Consider the following 19582-nt stretch of genomic DNA (forward strand, 5'->3'; position numbering starts at 1 on the left):
AGTTCCAAAACATCACTTATGCAACATAATTAATGAATGATGTATGTTGACTGTATTAGCACATAAACATGGGATAGATTAAGCCAAAACGCAGATATGATTCAGGGATAAGTGAATAAAGCAAGCGGAAGACTTATAGTAAAATATGTGTACAAGTGTAAGTCCCTGAATTACATATACAACCAGATCGTGTAAAAGTGTTATTTATCAAAATTATAAGTACAAGTTACATCATTTCAGTTCCCAAAATAGAAATCCCATAGATCCCGCGCAACAGACCGAGGCTCGCTAGAACCCGTCTGAAAACTGCATATAGGAGAAGGCAACCTCGTCGTCATCCAGCTCCCGCTCTGCCTCAGACGTCGCATCCACATCTGCAACATCTGCAACTAAGACAGTCCGGTGGGTGTGACACACCGCCCCAGAAACGTGGAAGTGAGTGATCAACTCAGTGGAACAATAAGGCACTGGTTAACATGCTATCAGTTCAATCAAACAGTAATGATAAAACAGGATAAATAAATAAGTCCTAAGTACTGTTATTAATGCAGGTATGAATGAAATATGATGCGTGCCCTCACGCGTACACCCTCAGCGTCTTCATCTTACGTTACGCATGACATCGCCTCAAAGTGCGCCACATCTACAAAGAACATGCAAATGCGGTGCATGGATATGATTACCAAGTTGTTATTAGTCCGTTTCACACAACAGGATTGGGAAGCTAAGATACCTTCCTCATATCACCATCCAAACAGTAATCCATACTAGGGTCGTCAATCCTAGACATCTCATACGACAATAGGTTTGAGGTCGTAGCAAAGGGCTCGTCACCAATCAATGCACGCCTTTCATGCCTTTACTACCACAGATCGGCTCGTCACCTCCTTGCGGTATCCAGGTATGCTCGAGGTCACTACAAAGGGCTCGTCACCAATCAATGTAGGCCGACAGCACGAATATAGTGTCCCATACCACCATAATCGGCTCACGAGATTAAGTTGCTCACTGGTCACTACGGGGAGGCTCGTCACCCCAGCGTAGGCCGACAGCTCGACCACGGTGTCCCATACCACCATGTCCGGCTCATGAGTCTTAGCGGATCAGGTCCCATGGTTATTAGGATTTCACTGGTAAGTTCGGTACCCTAGATTCAAGCAGTAGCGTCCATACATGGTTAACATACACTGGACAATCGGGTTATTTGACGAACTCGACTAGCACGAGCGCACGTTGAATTGAACGACATGGAGTGCGCAAACACTCCGCGTGGTCGAACCACTGCCGACAACTCTAATACGACTCGGGTTCGTCTAATGCGTCTCACGTGGCGAAAGCGATCTCAACCACGACCATAGGGTCAATTACCAATTTCCTGGACTAAGGCATAGTCCCAAACATCCTACACTACGACAGATATTCATATGGAATGTAAAACAGTAATGGAACAACCACTCAAATCATGGTGCATACACATCTGAAGAATATCAACTTAACATAAATGTAAGCATAGGAATGCTTGAATTTAAATAACTTGAAATGTAAATTGCATAAAGGAAATCATGCGCATCGATAGGAGTATTGAGAATCACTTCTCAACGCCTGCATTTAGTGTAATCAGTTACACGTAGATCATTCATGCATTTCTACAAACACTTAGCATTCGTGGAACAACATACATGACGTATGTTGAAACACATGCACTTAGACATTTCCTTTTCCCAAGGAGTTGTCATACATGCATCCAGCATACATACATGACAATTAATCATGGCAAACATAAGTGCATATTCTATACGTATACGGTACTTTATAAATACACATAGAATACACAAATCTCAACATATCACATGCATATCAGGAAAGCAACGTAAGCGCAACATTTGGCATGTGAAATCTCATCCATAACAAGAATAAATCACTAACTGGGATTGAAAGCCTTGAAAACCATAACCTATACACTTAAAGTCCGCACCTTAAGCAAAGAAAGAACCGCCGAACTGATTTAGACGAGTTGTCTTCGTCAACGGCGCAAGAATACCCTAAAATAAGGATAGAAATGAGATACAACAACACCAAGTCTAGTCTAAGCTCTAACACAGGTTAGGGTTAGGTTAACTTACCCCAAAAGAACTCAAAATCGCCAAAGGAACGATTCAAAGTGAATGTTCAAAGGTGAAGAAGAACAAGGAAGAATCAAGGTGATTCACCAACCAATCTCTCTCACTAACTCTCTCTTTTCCACTCTCTTTCCAAGCTAGGGTTAGAGAAAATTCGTATGGAAATGAGAGCTAGGGTTTAAGGACTATATATAGGCCTTAAAATGATGGAAATAACCCCAGGGTCAAGGTATACTTAGGTTATAACCAAAGTACGCCTTTCTCGATCCAACGAAGCACTTGGTGGGCCTATAACCACGAAAGGTCGGACTTAAGCTCACCGACCATGGATCTAGGTCAGCCTGAGTTTTCGTACCGCGGCTTTACAGATCAACCGTGGCGACCACACTCAATTCAACGGTCACGAAACTCGATCAGTCCACAAGCACTAGGATATGCCTGGGCCAACCATCCCGATCGGAGGGTGAAATTGGGTCAAATCCAACGGTGAGAATGCTTAAAATCGTCGCACGGACACGACTCAATTTCATAAAAGCTTAATAAATTCCAACCGTTCTCACACTCTTCACTCCGAGCTCAACCAAATCGACCCAGAACATCAGATCGACTTGATTTTCGAGGTGAAGACCAAGCCCAACTCAGTGACCGCAACAGCCTAAGATCATCGCCATCGGACTTTCGACGCGCGGTCTAGGTCCGATCCAGATCTTCCAAAAAATCCCCAGAACAACTGGATTTAGCGATGGATCCCAGATTTCAGAGTAACGTAGCGCTCACTAATCTACACGTTTAGAGCCATGCAGATACAATTTAAAGTGATTGATGCGAATTTCACAAGCAATCGAGTAAATCGCTAATTACCCCAAAAATAACTACTTAAGGAAAGATTAGCACAAAAATTCCAAGGTCGTTACAATATCATGCGAATGCGAATTATGAAAAGTATATTGTAAAAAATTGTGTGTTTTAAATGAGCATCCGTACATTGTTGAGCTAACACATTTGAATTAAAGATCCGAGTCACTGGTACCCGAGTGCTGGGTTTTAGGGCGTTACAAAAATTTTCTTGTGAGTAGATTTTAGATGAGGATCAATAGTGGATTTGAATTCTCGAAGGGAGCCATGCAACCAAAACTCTATGGGACCAACTGTTGTTGCACATGTGATATCCACTTTGTTCATCAGTTTCTAAAACTGTTTCAATGGCATGAACCCAACGATTAAGTAGATAAAACACTTAAATAGATTACACCACGGGAAAAAGTGAGGATGTCACACCCACCATTGAAAACCTTATTGGGTCTCACAGTGATACTTGTATACCATATAGTTTGTCCACAACGAGAGTCCCACAAAGATGGAAGGAAAACACAAATGTTAGCCAGATACAAATGTTTGGTGTGCCTATAAGGTTTTAATGGCCGGCATCTAATCCCACTATTTACTTTTATGTGGCCCACTTGATTCTATGATCTAGCTGATTTCTAGGCTCTTATCATTATATAAACTAAAGCAATGTATGTACTTCAGGACATGGATTGGGTATTACCCTGCATAGGACCTAGCTAGAGATGGATGATCTTGGTAGGGGTTTCCATAAAGCCTACCTTGATATATGTATTTTATATATGTCGTCCATCCATTTCGCCAAGCATATCATGCATGAGTCAAAAGGAGGTAGATGGAAGGTTAAAGTGGGTGACACGAAATGCAACAATGGGGATTGAATGGCTACAAGCCTCTTAGTTTTAAATCTGGTTGATATTTATGCTTTTCCCCTGTTCAAGTATGCATGACCTTATGGAAAATAAACATCACGCATATACTGCCGTGGGCCTTTGCCAGGCTGTTCATCTCTGGCCATGAACAAAGATGTGTGTGGTGGTCTACTGTGATATATTTGTTTATCCATGCCATCCATCCATTTTTTTAATATTACAAGGTATGAGCTCAAAAAATGAGGCCGATACAGTGCTAAAGTGTACAATACAAAATAATAAAATTACGTTATGATAAATGCAAAAAGCATTAAATGCAAGATTGGATATAACTCATTGTTGGATAATACTAAAAATGATACGAGAAAAGATATAGACATGTGGATAAATAGATACATCGAGGTGGGCCCCACACAGATCTGCCCGTTCTAGAGACGGGCGGGGGTTAGGAAGCAAATCCTAGTCCATCGGTGCCATGTACCGTGTGGATGCCATAAGACATAAGTTTACAGTAGCTCCACAAGAGTTTTTGTTGCACGGGCTCTCTCCTGGTGTAAGAAATCGCGACCGTCAAATACGAACCCGAGTTTAATATCCAAAACCTTGGGCCATGGATCCACGTAATCGCCAGATTCGAACCTTGCCCGCACGCATCCAGACACCGCATCATTCCTGCGACGAAAAATCACGTCATCCGTCGCCTGCCTGGTTAGCCCAAAAAGGGAAGAACTTTGGCACTCCAGCAGAGTGTGATGGACGATACGCAACTGTCTAAATTATGGGTCCAGCTCAGATGTCTCTCGAACCAAAAACTGTCTTACGACCGTAGGATCGGTGAACAAAAATAAAATAATCCAACAAACAAGTTTTCACATATCAAGGCTAGGATCTTTCTTTTCTATGGTAAAGAGTGGTTAGGATTTGTCAACCGGTCTAATCTTATGCTTGTTGATCAGGTACGGTGAATTCCACAGTTTAATTATTAATACGAGCGGATCTATGTTACTTGTACGATGTGATGTCTCGGTGACTCGGTATCATGCATCTTGCTGCCGGAGCATCGAATAACTTACCAAACGGATTTTCAATCAGTACAGGTGGGCGCATGGGTTAATAATCCCGACCGATGGTCTTTTGATTTGTACCATCGACCAAGAATGCCCTAAAACGATATCAGAATTTGATGTCCAAGCGACTAATATTGTTGCCATTTTCAATTAAACCTGGACCGTTGCTGTATTCCTCTCGTTAGTCGTGCCAAATATCAGAATGTAGAACTCTCTTATAAAGAATTCATACTCGACGAGGCACAACAAACCAATGGTCTGGATTTTCGAACCATGCGTTCACTATTCAGAACAAGAAAGCGTGTATACTGTAAAAAAAATGAGGATACTCCTTTCGCAACCAGCTCCTGGTGTTGGCATTTCTACACTCGGCCGTTCCACTCTTCTTTGCCTTCACCGAGCGGGCCTACCCATAAATAACGATCTGGGCTCTGGTTCGTCGCGCTGACGGTCCATGGCATGGCCAGCAAAGGCATGTGGCCTCAAGAAAAGGTAATCTGAACCGTTCATCTAGCGGTGCTTACGAAAAGTACTCCATCAGTCAGAATTTTCCACTCATGGGCCTCGAAACTAACGGCTAAAAGAAGTGTTCAGTGCTCCACCTTTCAGAGAGGAAACACCCCGCTGACATTATTCCAGGGCCCCGCTGACATGCACAGCGGTGCACGCGCGAAACGACGGTCCGATCATTCGATAAAGGTGCCACTATTCCTCCGGTGGAACTCACGAGCGCGACGGAAATTCTTGCGTCCGTCGCGCGCCTAGGGTTTTCTTCCTTCGAATTCCCAAACACAACGCCAGTCTCTCTCTCTCTCTCTCTCTCTCTCTCTTTTTCCCGCCATCTCTCTTATATTTTCCATTTTCTTGCGTTTCTTGAACTCCTCTTTCATGGCGAATCCGCTTTACGGCTACAATACGAGCTACGGAGGCGCCAGCCTCCCAAGCGTCTACTCTTCCAGACTCAGCAGCGGCTCCATCACAGATCCGTACATGTCCGACCCGTCCTTGATCGGTGCGTCGCGATATCTCAGCTCGGATCCGCTATCGGCGAACGAATCCTCCAAGTTTTCTGTCCTCGACCGTGGATCGCTGTTCTTGAACCAGAGCGACAGCTTGAGGTTCTCTGGGAGCGAAATCGGCGGGCCTGGGAGCTTTGCAAGAGGTGTTGGAGCGGCTGTGGGGACGCCTTCATTGTACTCGCAGACGTCATGGCCTGGTGTGGATGGCTTGGGTGCGGTGGAGCCGGCGGTTCCTGGCGTGAAACGGTCTGCTGCTGAAGGTTAGGGTTTTGGATCTCGCTAGCTTCGTTTTTCTGGTTACCTTCTATATCCTGTGATTCAGTTTAGATTTTGAGATTAGATTGCTATTCCGTCAGCATGGGTTGGGTGGCGCTGGTACTCAATTTGCTCACCATGGTTATAATTTCTATCCATCTGATTGAAATGAATAATTACAACAAGCAATCCGCGGGCAGGGCCCAATATCTGAATGGTGTGGATCACCACAGTGTGGCTTCACACGCACAGTTTGCAGTGCCGGGCAAATGCTTGGTAGAATGTTATATTTTCTGACACATACACGTGCATGACTAGTAAACAAGATTTCTCCGAAGTTTGTGGTTTAAATTGAATATAAGTTTAATGAGTTTGTATCTTTTGGAAACATTGGTAGTTTCAAATAAAGGTTGCATGGGTTGAGGACGTGGAACCTGGTTTTCTAGGGTTTGGTTGCAGATTGATCGCCTCCATCACATGATTTGGTAATGGAAATCATCAAACAACACCTTCAATATTTGTTTCTTTAAGGAGTTTACCAAGGACTGACCTTTATTTATTGATTTTTATTTATTTATTTTTGAAATGTGGACAAAAAAAAGATTGACTAAATGTCTACCTTGTAGTGGCATATACCAAAATACCCATCTAAGTCGCGTTTTTATCTTGTGTTTTTCTTAATGGAATAGTCTTCCTAAAATGCATATGAATGACGTGTTGCTTGTAGGTTTTTTCCAAACTTTCAAAGAGAGAAGCTTGTGCAAATATATACATCTACATGCAGTGGGACTGTATTTGTCTAAAAACACGTATGTAAACACATCGATATCTTGGGACTCATGAGAGCGGAGAGATGGAAAGATGTTGCTCATAGACTTCAAGCTAGGTGGAAGAAGTGCAGATGTGCATCTAGAATTTTATATCAATAAATCTGAAGGGGAACTTTTGTAGGATAGCTATAAGGCTAGCCATGCTCTATGGGACGGAATGTTGGCTGTTGAGGAAGAGCATGTTCATAAGATTAGTGTAGCTGAAATGAAGATGTTGAGATGGGTGAGTGGCGAGACGAGGAAGGATATAATTAAAAACAAATGCATTTGATGGTACCTAGGAGTGACACTAATAGGTAATAAGATGAGGGAAAACAAACTTAGATGGTTTGGCCTTGTGCAATGAAGATAAAATTGTGCTGGTTAGGAGTGAGTTGGTTCATGTTCAAGGCTCTAAAAGGGCAAGGGGAAGGCCCAAAAGGACATGGGTGGAGTTGTAAGAAAAGACTTGATGACCTATGATTTAGTTGTGGATATGGTCATTGATAGAATGGAATGACATAATAGGATTTTTGTAGCGGACCAGCCTGACCCAAGTAGTTGGGCAAGGGCTTAGATGATGGCAGTGAACGCTAATAACAGTAGGAAAGATATTTCCCCTCAAAACATACATATACTGCATACATCCGGTCCCAAGAAAAAAAATTTCTTGAGTGGTTCCTATTCCAAAGGGTTCGAACATTATATCTATTGTACTGCCCATCATCATTCATCAAGCATCTAATTGTTGAAGTACATTAATATACACCCTTTCCTGTGTGTATTAATATGCACCCTTTCTTGTGAATCTGGGCCATATGCTTGGAAAGGAATCGGCGGTGCTTCGAAAACAAATCCAACATATCGTCGGAGGTTTGCATTCTGGCTGCTGATTTAGTGAAAGATTAGGTTGCTGATCAATCAGCTTTGTAGCATTTTCCAGCCTGCTAGGCTGCTTGCTTTTAGTTTTCTGTTTTTTTGCTCTCTTTTCTTCTTGTATTTTTTGGCCTGTGGCCTTTTTTGAATAATATTACATTTCCTTAACAAAAGTGTATCTGACCCAACCACACCTATTTTTCTTAGAATACAGGTTGCAAATTAAATGATCTCACCTATGTTTCTTGATATGCTGAACTTGAACATATGCAAAGCCATTAAATTGCTATTGATTATTCCATGCTAACAAACTCTGACTTGGCCTAGTGATCAATACCTAAGAAATGCAATTGTTTCTAAAGCATGTAGAACAACTCTATTAAACATGACCGGTGAAACATTTGGGGTCCATTTCGCACTAGCCAAAGGGAACTGCAGTTATATATGTAGATTTAATTCAAATAGTTTCCATGACCATCATGAATGGATGGCTACTCCTGGGAGTGCGAACCATTTCTTGGTCTCAACAGCAACAACAAGTTCTCCAGTCGGTTTGTTGTAAATAGGACTGATGTGTTTCTTTTCTAGGAAAAGAACTTAAAAAGAAGCGCAAAAACAAGTGCTTTTCTTAAGAGAGGTTACCATACTACATGTATAACAAATACATGGTATATGGATGAAAATGTGTTTATGTCTTTTGTGAAAAAAAATATCAAAATGACACTCAATAATTAATACCTTTGCCCGTGCCTTTTAGGAATCACCGCCACTGCTCTCGGTAGAGACTCATTTCTAGCGATATGCAACATTCCAAAAGACCATATTTGTCATTACAAGTGCAAGGCTTTATATACACATTTTGGGAAGGCTTTTTCCCTTCTCTAGAATCGTTTGTCCCCTTGCTTCTCATCATCCTGAGCTAACTTTGGTAGACCCTCTAGATTCAATCAAGGGTTGTATTCACTGCTCACAAACACAGGAAGAAGGTAAGCAAGCTGCTATTATTTCATACTCAGTTGCCTTGATTGACGATAAGATGAGTATGCGACGCAACTCCCAACCCATGGTTCAGTGGTAGACAGAGTGCGTTTCAATATTGAGGTCATGTGTTCGAGCCCATGCTACCTTTCAAAAGAAGAAGAAGAAGAGGAGTATTTGTTCATATCAGATGGATGGATAACTGTAAAACATAGTTGTCTAAAAGAAATGCAACCGACAAAACACTCGAAGGTTTATTCTAAACCGATCCCATAAAATGGTGACTAGATTCTCACCACTCATTGTTGAGTACCTGACGCAAATCTAGTCTGTTAATAATCAGGTCGCTAGCTCTAAGTTGAAGTACTAAGGGGCTGTGGTTTGGAATAGGCGTTTTCTCTAAGACGACGAAGTTGAAGATTATGTTGCCCTCCTTGAGTGCATTCATCGTTTCGTTTTGACCTTCTCCAATCTTAATGAGTTGGTATGGAAAGTTGATAAATCCGGTTCATTTTTAGTTAAATCCTTTTACTCTGTAATGCGGTGTGGCCCTTAGCAAGGAGAGGTGGGATGCACTAAATTTGTTTGCTCCTACAAAGTCCCTTATAAGGTTGCGGTCTTTGGATGGTAGGTCGGAAAGAAGAAAGTTCCCACTATTGACAATTTGTAGAAGAGGTGGGATGCACTAAATTCGTTTGGTCCTACAAAGTTCCTCCCAAGGTTGCGGCCTTCAGATGGTTGGTCAGAAAATGTTCAAAGTATCGATATATTGCTACAAGTTTTGCTGGCTAGGGATATGGAAACAATATTGATATCGCCGATAACTGGAAATGTGGGGAAACATTGGGGAAGTATGAGGAAAATGGTAGAATTTTTTCGCAAAACTTCAGGATAATGCTAAAATACACATTTGCATATTTAGGAATTAAAAAGTGAGAGAAATGCATACATAACAAGTTTCCATTTAAAAGCATGTGCTGTCGTGAGAAATCAGTCCAACTATCCCATCCATTCTATTTGTCCATCCAACTATCCCAACCATCCATCCAAACATCCATTGATAATTTAAAATATCGACAACACAATATTTTGCTGATAAATTGTCGACAACTAGAAAGGAAACGAAAGATTGTGGTCGCAATATCACTCATATTACGATAACAATAATATCATGATATTATCAATATTATTGTTGACAAATTAAACACTGCATATAACCATGTGCCTATAAAAAAAATTTGAAATGGAAGGTTTTTAAATAAACAGATTTTTCGTGATATTAATATATTCGCGATATTATTGAAATATCATTGATACACTGGCGATACAAGAATCATATGGAATTTACATAGTTGAAAATATTGGAGATACATTGGCGATATCAATACATTGGCAATACAAGCGACACTTGGAATTTACACAATAAAAAATATTAACAATACATTGGTGATACTTAGCACATCGCCGATACCTGGAATTTCTTATACTACTAGTGTTATGGTATCACTAAGCTGGAGATACAGATAATATTGGGGATATTTCGATAATAACGGAGATACTTCAAACACTGGTCGGAAAGAAGAAAGTTCTCACTACTGACAATTTGCAGAAGAGAGCTATGATAATTCCGAATATTTGCAGCTTGTGTATGCAAAATGAGGATACAGTTGATCATCTTTTTGTGCATTGCCCTTTTCTTGGTCCGATTTGGGCAAACATTATGGGACGCTTATGAATATCTTGGTCTTTCCTGGAATCGACAAGTCATTGTTTGCTTCCTTGGCATCGTGTGGGTCTTGGCAATCCCATGAAAATGCTTTGGAGAATGGCTTTGCTCACTAACTGGAGGGTGTTATGGGAAGAAAGAAATGCTAGGTGCTTTGATAATTCCAAAAAATCAGTGGGAGGCACCTTTCAAAGAGCTAGATTGCTGATTATTGAATGGGCTTCCTTTGGTTCGCAGTTAAAGGGCTGTAATATGGATTTTCTTGGGTTGTAGTTGGGTCATTGTCTTGCCATCCCTGTTGTTGTTGTTACTTTCGCCTTCCTGTGGGGCTGACTTTTGTTGTTGTTTTGCTTTTGTTTTTTAATAAAAGTTTTATCATCCTTCCAAAAAAAAAAAAAAGAGTACTAAGGGAATCCATTTTCTATAAGATTTGATTATTCACCACAAACAAGTATTTAGGCCTCGTTTGGCATCGTGGATTTGGAATACCTGGATTGAAAATCCCTGTGATTCAGAATACCCTAGATTTGGAATTCTCCGATTGTGTTTGGCACCCTGGATTTCAAATCCCCTAGAATCCAAAAGTATCTATGCACGTAAATTACATAGCCTATGTATAGGAGTGTGAATTTAATTACTAAATCAACTTTAATATACATATGTGATGTTTGACACAATGATTGTAATAAGCCCATTGAAATATATACTTCAGCCGAAAATGATGAAATTCCATACCTCGGATGGGCCACAGGCATAGGATCACAATCGAGTGACTAACCATCTATTTTTAATTGTTGATTTGCATGAACAATGTTTGGACTGCTCATATCATTCTATTAAAGTAATTTTAGTATTGCAGATGATAATATGATTGTTTTGGGATATCATTAGTGGGCCATGTGCACAATAGATTAGTAGCCTAGTGAAACATATGTTACACATGCAACTCTCCTCTAAAAATGAGCCAAAAAAAGGAGAGGATTGGAAATCCAAGCAAAAGGGAGGGATTGCAAAACTCACCTAAAGTGAGGATTTGAAAAGCCTCTGATTTAGAATATACTCAAATCCCTGCAAATCCATGGTGCCAAACGACCACAAGGGAATTCATTTTTTGTAGTAGCAGCCTGAAGATGCAGCAATAAGTCATACGGCCAGCCCAGGGACTATGGGACTAAGATGGGATGTCAATTGACGAATCTCAGCATTAAATAATAGTTTTGGGAAAAAAAAAAGGAAGAAGAAGAAGCACTTAGCCATGCATTGCATGTCTGGAGTCACTGGTGCGACTGGATCCCATTAGAAATCAGTTTTGTAGTAAGATCATCATGCACATACACCAATCATACATCTACAGACCCTACGCATGGTACAGATGTATCATATCATTTATGTACAACCCTACACTTAGTAGTTGTGACTTGTAATAGTAGGAGTGCTTTTTATTTTTGAAAGGTAACAATTTTATTAAATAGAAAAGGCCAAAACAGCCTCACACAAATTACAAAACAACCCTAGATAAAGATGAAAGGGGATGCTCAGCAAGGTAATAGTATGAGTGTTTATTAGTAAGTTTTCCAACTTTTTCCCTTTATTTAAGACTTTTGAGATCACAACACAGCAGAATGTGATTAGAAGTGCAGTTAGAGGTGTTCCTTTGAGTTTTGCAGAAGGAAGAGAGCATCCTTGCTGTTAGAGGTGTTTATACCAATTAGATGGATGGACAACAGAAAAAGATAGATAGATAGATAGATAGGTAGAGAGGGAGGGTAAAAAGCGTTTTCATGTTTCCTGCAATGGAAATCATTATTCAATTTGTGCTATGCCTTTAGAAGACCTATGTTTTGATGCCTTAGGTTAGTGTGGAGAGATTTCAAGTTATCCCTGTGTTTTGTGATATTTAAGCTTAAAAAATCTGTTATGTCGTTTTTGGATTCCCGCAATCACTTCTTTGATTCTAGTTCCATTATAAATTTTCGGAATCGTGCAATTAGCTTCTTTCGATTCTAGTTGCCTTATGAATGAAACCTGCTTTGAGCTCCGCAGAGGACTGTTAGTCAGGTGTTTACTTCTATGGTATGGCACTATTGGGCTCCCCTCAAAGTATCAGCTTTTGCATGGCTTGTTGGAAGAAATCGAGTGCTAACTATTGATAATCTCTGGAAATGAGCAATGATCATCCCTAACGTGTGCTTGTTGTGTATGGAGATGCTGAATCTGTGGATCCCTTGTTTATTCATTGCCTGTTCACATTTGTGGTTTGGTCCAACCTTCTTAGCGCTATGGGTGTGGATTGGATGATGCCGGACACAGTGGTGAATCTGCTTAGTGCTTTGCATGGGGTGAATCTCGGGAAGAATGAGAGGGCTGAGTGGAGACTAGCGATGGCGGCAATGTGGGCATTTTGGGGGGAGAGAAATGGAAGATGCTTCAATAACACCAGCAATCCTGCATCTCAAGTTATTCGCCAGGCAAAGTCTTCTTTAGTCGAGTGGGCCTCTTATATATAAATTCGTTGAAGGACTGCAATCTTTTGTTTGCTTAGAGGGGTGTTGTTGGTGTGCCATCTTGGCACTTTCAATATATATATATTTTTTGTTGATTTAAAAATAAAATAAAATGAAGCCCAACCATATATGCATCTTGCCCAAAAAAGTCCAAGTCATGTATCATGTATGATCTAGAAAGGCTAAAGAAATTCAAAATTTTGTCAGATAGGGATGTTTTCTTTGGATTTTTCATGCCTCTTCTCCCAAGGAGTTGCTTGGAGAGGATACTGTTTAGAGGTGGATAGTCAATGGAAAGGTATCATGAGCTGGTATAGGTATGACTAGGTCTCTGGTCATCTCATTAGCAGAACTTAGAGAACTTTGGAGCACACATATATGATGATTCATTCACTATTTATTGATTGTATCTGCTCCTGCAAGATCGAGACTAGGATGAATGGAGTAGCTTCTCAGAACATTTCGTTCTAACTGATAAAATTGAAGAAAGGATGGAATTCCCATCTGCATATTTGCTGATTCATTCTCTTCTTTTCTCTATATATCGTCTTTATTGCGCCTACCATGATTGATTATGAAATAATTTGTAAGCATGCTATTGTTAAGGCTGTCAATGGGCTAGGCTTGTCCGTCTGTTTTTCAGGCCTGGCCCACTTCGAGTGGGCCCCGTCCTAAAATTCAATCCCGTTTGTTAATTGGGCTAGCTTAGGCTGTTATCTAAAAGTCTGTAGGCCTACCTATTTAAGGTTTCAAGGCCATTTTCCAAATATATCACAAATGGGAGGGGTATTAGAAGCAACCCAACACCATGTAATGAGATCCGGTGTCCCTAATTTGAGAGAATGTGTTTGAAAAAGTCAAAGTAGAGGCACATTTTCAATCGGTTTATGGAATCCTCCCTCTTTATGACTGATGTGAAACAACATTCATCTCTCTCCAACCACTCCCCCCCCCAAATACACACACACGAAGGCTGTGGCGTAGTTTTGTACAACATAGCTCAGGGAACCAGGGTTTTTAAACTGGACTATACCAAAATGTGTTTGTTGGACTAATTTCCTGCAAGATACAAGTTGATGTATTTTATTCTTCTTGGAATATTTGTAGCTTATCCATGTGAGGGTTGGGATCCTTAACAATGGGGACTCTTTGAGGAGGCTGTTGAGGATTTTTTGAGGAGGCTCATTCTAGGTGTCACTTGTATCGCCAATATTTTCGACTATGTAAATTCCAATTGTCACTTGTATCACTAGTGTATCGGTGAGATTGCCAAAAATCTATTTCTTAAAAAAATTTCCATTATTATTATTATTTTTTTAATAAATGGGCGCATGGTTGTAAATGATGTTCAAATAGTCAACGATAATATCCATCATATCGCAATATTATCATTATAGCAACACGGGCCATATCAAGACCACAATCTTTCGTTTCCTTTCCAGTTGTTGATGATTTTTCAGCGAAATATCGTGTGTTGTCAATATTCTGAAAGTTCGATGGTTGGATGGATGGGATGGTTGGATTAGTTTCTTGCGACTACACATCCTTTTAGGCCCCAATTAAATGGAAATTTATTACATATGTATTCTTTTTGCAGTTTTTTTAATTCCTAAATATGCAAATGTGTATTTTAGCATCTCCTAAAGTTTCGCTGAAAAATTCCACCGTTTCTCCCATGTTTCCCTACATTTCTAGTTATCGGTGATATTATCGAGGACATCGATATTGTTTCCATATCCCCGGCCAACAAAACCTGTAGTGATACCGATACTTTGAACTGTGCGACTTGAAGCAGGATCTTTCGGCTTCTTTTTGTACACTGGTTTCTGTTTTCTTGTAGTGATAGGATCCCCAGGGTTTAGGGAGAAAACATATGATATATGTGGCTGTTGTTGGGGTTAGTGTTTTAGATTCCAACCTGGACTGGATGGTTGTAATGGGTTGGGCTGGAAACAGCCAGCGGAATGGGTTGGGTTATCTGTAAACCCATTCTGGCAAGAAACAGTTTGAACCATCTGGTCCAAATCCACACATTCACGTCAGGCATTTTGCTTGGTTGGAATCTGCAGGCAGTTTGGTTGGGGCCTTGATTGGCAGTTTGGTCCAAACAGGTCCACGATGATCTGACTGGTCTCACTGTGACATTATAAATAAATCAAATGATTGAAATTACGCAACTAAATGAATATAGCACAGTCAGTAGTGTGTTTGGTTGCAGTTCTGAATGCCAATAACTCATCATGAGAGATTCTGGTTTCCCCCTGCCCTCCTCAAGCTGAAGTCAAAGCATTGAGAGGAGCCCTCCATCTTATCGATGTGCATCATGCTGCCCTGATAATTGTTGAAGGGCACTTGGTGTTAATCTGTCAGTGGGCCGCGTCAGGTGCTGAGCCTTGAGGGCCCCATTTCATCTGCAATAATGTTTTAGCTCGTGTTTCCAGATTAAACATTTCGCGTGCTCTTGTGAAGAAAGAGTCAAATGTCAATGCTTAGTCTTTAGTGATTGGGGTGCAGCCCACTCTACCTTTTGTGTTGGGAATTCTTTTCATTCATCTTAACTAATATATTATCTAATTGCTTGTTTAATTTTTTTTATAGAGAGAGAGAGAGAGAGAGAGAGAGAGAGAGAGAGAGAGAGAGAGAGAGAGAGAGAGAATAAAAAAGGAAAGAGAAAAAGAAGAAACTCATTTCAAATTTTCTCTGGGTTTTAAACTGTTGGTTGGAATAGTCCCTGTTTAGATATCACTTGTTCTTGTGATTTATATTTATGGGCCAATACATGCACCCCCAAATGCAATCACTTTGCACGCACCTGTGAACTCATTGCATGATCTTTAGACTCAATGCATGGGCATCATCTGTACTTGTTCAGCAATGATGTGCCATGAGGTGCATAAAGAGTAATTAATATATGGGATTATGTATGTCGGTTTTAGGTTTTGTTGCTCTTTTTATCCTGTTGATTTGTGCAGTGTGATTGGTCTGTCAGATCCTTGGCAATGGGTCTTTTTTAGGCTGGTTTATAGATTGATTAGTCTATTTTAGGATTATTTTTAATAAATGATATGCTTCTATTTTGTGTAGGTTGGGAGGAAAGTTCTCTTTTTCTCGTGATGACCTAATGATGTAATTAGCTATGTATGAAAAATAGCTTGGTGGGAAGATGCTTTTAGTACCTGGTGTAATTTCATCAAGTTATTGGTTTGGTTTTTGCTTGTTTTTGTGAGAACTTTTGTCTATCCCTTCCATCTGACACATGCCTTGTTGTAATGCATTATTCTTTACACAAGAATGAATCTATTCGAAAGAAAGATTCAAGAGGACTATTCTAGCTGCTGATGCCAACATAGAAAGATGCCCAAAATAATAGAAAAATAAGTTATTTGTTGTAAAGCTTATTTATGTATGATAGAAATGAATGCATTAACGGAACTTACACCACTAGCTAATAAGATGAGGGAAAGTAGATTTAGATGCTTTGGTCATGTGCAACAGAGACCAAGAACCCTGCTGGTTATGAGTGAGTTGCTGCTAATTGAAGGCTCTAAAAGGGCAAGGGAAAGGCCCAAAAGGACATGGGTGGAGGTAGTAAGAAAAGACTTGATGACCTATGGTCTAACTAAAGTTATGGCCCTCGATAGAGTGGAATGGTGGAACAGGATTCGAGTAACCAATCCCAATTAGTTAAGATAAGGCTTGGATGATGATGATGAAGTTATTTGTTGTAAAGCTTATTTTGTACACAAAATTCTGGTAGCGTTTGTTTCTACATTACTGACTTATCTACATCTATGCTCGTCTTGATTACTTTAATAATATTAGTACCTTCTAAACACCTAACCTATTTACATATTCTGCTTTCTTGTTGCAGTCAAGTAATTATATTTTCCGAGTATTTGAACTCATATTCTCCTATTATGCCGTCATATGTTTTCTTTATAAGGCATTTATAATACCTATTTACTACTTGTGCATTTGGGTCTTATAAGCACTTGTGTTCAGGTTTATTTTATTTTGAAATTTTAATAACTATCATCCAAATACATTGCTTCTTTCTTATTGTATTTCTTTCTATTATCTACATTTAGCTCTCTACCATCAGACTGTTCTGGGAAGTCATAGCACTTTTGGGCAAAGTGAAGCTTTATTTTCTACAAATTCTTTGGCCAAGCGCCCTAGATTCGAAAGTACAAGCAATCTGCCTATTTATCCACAGAGACCAGGAGAGAAGGATTGTGCTCACTATATGTTGACAAGAACGTGTAAGTTTGGAGAGAGCTGCAAGTTTGACCATCCTATTTGGGTTCCTGAGGGTGGAATTCCAGACTGGAAAGAGGTGAAGGTCTATTATTATTGTTTCTATTTAATAGTAAGAAGAGTATTATCTGATTGTACAATGTAAACTTTACTTTGTAATACTAAATCCTTTTAAATTCTATATATCTTACATGACTATTTCGGTAATTTCTGCTATTAATTTATTATTTATATGATCTGTTGAGGATTTATTTGATGTTTTTGATGTTATAAGATAAAATTAACTTCGTTTTCACATAAATTTCTATAACATCGATGAATAAATACAAGAAACTTTCTCATACGAAAGTGATTATGCTTAAGAGTGGGTGCTATGCCCAACATTTCTGCGGGTCCTTAGGCTTCCCAAAAACTTTTAGGTTGTCATGTTGATATCTTTTTTAAAAGCTTCGATTTGTAGTTAGATTATTTAGTACACACCTGAACATGATAAAAAAATTTAAGAAGCAAATTGATTAAAATTTATATGGAAATATTAATCCAGGGAACCCAACCATTTTCTATTATCAAATATGAAGTGTGGTAATTATCAACTCCACCTGGTAGGGATGCACTATCCAGTCCCAAGCTCAATGGGGTTGTGAGTGGGAACTTAGCTTTCGTTTGGCTATGCCCCTTTGGATTCTGTTGCATTTTCAGCTCTCATTGCAGCTGCTAATATTACTTGCTTGATCTACATTGGTCAAGGAAGCTACTTTGATGGGATGCTCCCATGAATCTTTGTTACATTCAACTTCGTGCATGTCTTCCAGTCTGAGGACAAACATCCATATGAATCCATGGCACATGTTAGGTGTAGCTGGAGTATTCGATTGCTCCCTATTTAGTGCTATGCTTGGTTCCTTGATAACCTTAGGTACGGTCAGAGAAACCACTAAAGACAAGTATGTTCATGAAGGTTATGGATTTGTTCAAGAGGAAGAAACTTATAATATTGCAGATGCTCATGGTTATTTTGGCCAATTGATTTTCCAATACACAAAGGAAATGATTTTCTCAAAAAAGTGTAAGAGTTTGAATCTCATCTCTTTTCAAGCTACTACCTCACCTTCACTCAACTATCAGATCTCACGAGTTTTGGTAAAGTGAATCTAGTGAAAAATCATGGTATTCATTTTGTTTGTGGACTCACATGTTCAATCAAAGCTTGTCCTAGCAGAATTAATGAATTATTACAAAAGTGAAGGAATATATTTTGTTCTGGTAGGTAGATCAATAAAAGGAATATATTTTTTTGAAAAGTAACACTACCAGGGATTGAACCCTGGATCATTCACACGCACTACACCGTCTCTACCAGCTCATCTAACAAGCGGGAGACACTTAATAAAAGGAATTTCTCATTGAAATTGTGAAAAAAGAAATAATGCATAAAGGATGTTGTGTGCCATGTCGATAGACTCTTGGGGGTGGTCTTTGGTAATAAGGACGATGACTATATAACCCTTTTTTGTCTCGTGGTAGAGAGGGCTCTTTGGATTCCTTTGATGGTTTTTCCCAGGAATTCCCCAAAGTCAGCCAAAGGCAACAAGGAGTTGTTGAACTCAGGAGTCAACTTGGTAGGAAGTCATTCCTCGTGCCGAGAGAACGGGCAGAGGGGTCAGTGTGACATCCCAATGAAGATTTTCTCATGGAAGGTCTAGGGATTTGGTTGCCTCATTAAAAGGTCCATTATTAAGGATATGTGTGCTAGATCCAAAGCTAGTGTTAGTCCTACAATAACTATACTCCAATCAGTTAATAGTGTTTCTATTAGATTGATTTGGGGTCAGAAATTAATCGAGTGGCTAGCCCTAAATTTAGTTGGCTCTGCCGGGGGGATTTTAGTCTTGTGGGATTCTTCTTGGTGGTGAAAAGAAGATAGTTGGCTGGGCTCCTTCTTTGTTAATATTGTTTTCAGGGACATTTCGTCTAGTTTCTTCTGGGTCTTCTTGAGAGTGTATGGCCCAAGTCATACATCATTGCGTAATGAGTTCTGGGAGGAACTGTCTTTTACTCGCGAAAGAACTCCTTTGCGCTAGTGTGTAGGTGGCGATTGCTTCATCTCTGAGAAATCCTCAAGTGATTGGGTAATTTTTAGCATGCGTAATTTCTCTAATTAGATAGGGAAGTATGAACTTGGTCATTGCTAGAGAAAATTTTAGATTCCCAGGGTTGACGCGATCATTACCCTTTCGCCTGACAAAATGGTCT

The 19582-nt window shown here is 39.8% G+C and overlaps 1 protein-coding gene across 1 annotated transcript in view; it reads left to right on the top strand.

Moving 5' to 3' along the window:
• The first annotated feature begins 5313 nt into the window (after nucleotides 1-5313).
• LOC131240872 (zinc finger CCCH domain-containing protein 8-like) overlaps nucleotides 5314-19582 on the top strand; it is a 35774-nt gene continuing 21505 nt past the window's right edge. Inside the window, exons 1-2 of the mRNA XM_058239384.1 lie at nucleotides 5314-6184; nucleotides 17161-17408. Coding sequence (XP_058095367.1) covers nucleotides 5794-6184; nucleotides 17161-17408 — 639 coding nt within the window. The 5' untranslated portion in view covers nucleotides 5314-5793. The remainder of the gene's footprint in view (nucleotides 6185-17160; nucleotides 17409-19582) is intronic.

The sequence above is a fragment of the Magnolia sinica genome, chromosome 3 (assembly GCF_029962835.1).
Source record: "Magnolia sinica isolate HGM2019 chromosome 3, MsV1, whole genome shotgun sequence".
Lineage (NCBI taxonomy): Eukaryota > Viridiplantae > Streptophyta > Magnoliopsida > Magnoliales > Magnoliaceae > Magnolia > Magnolia sinica.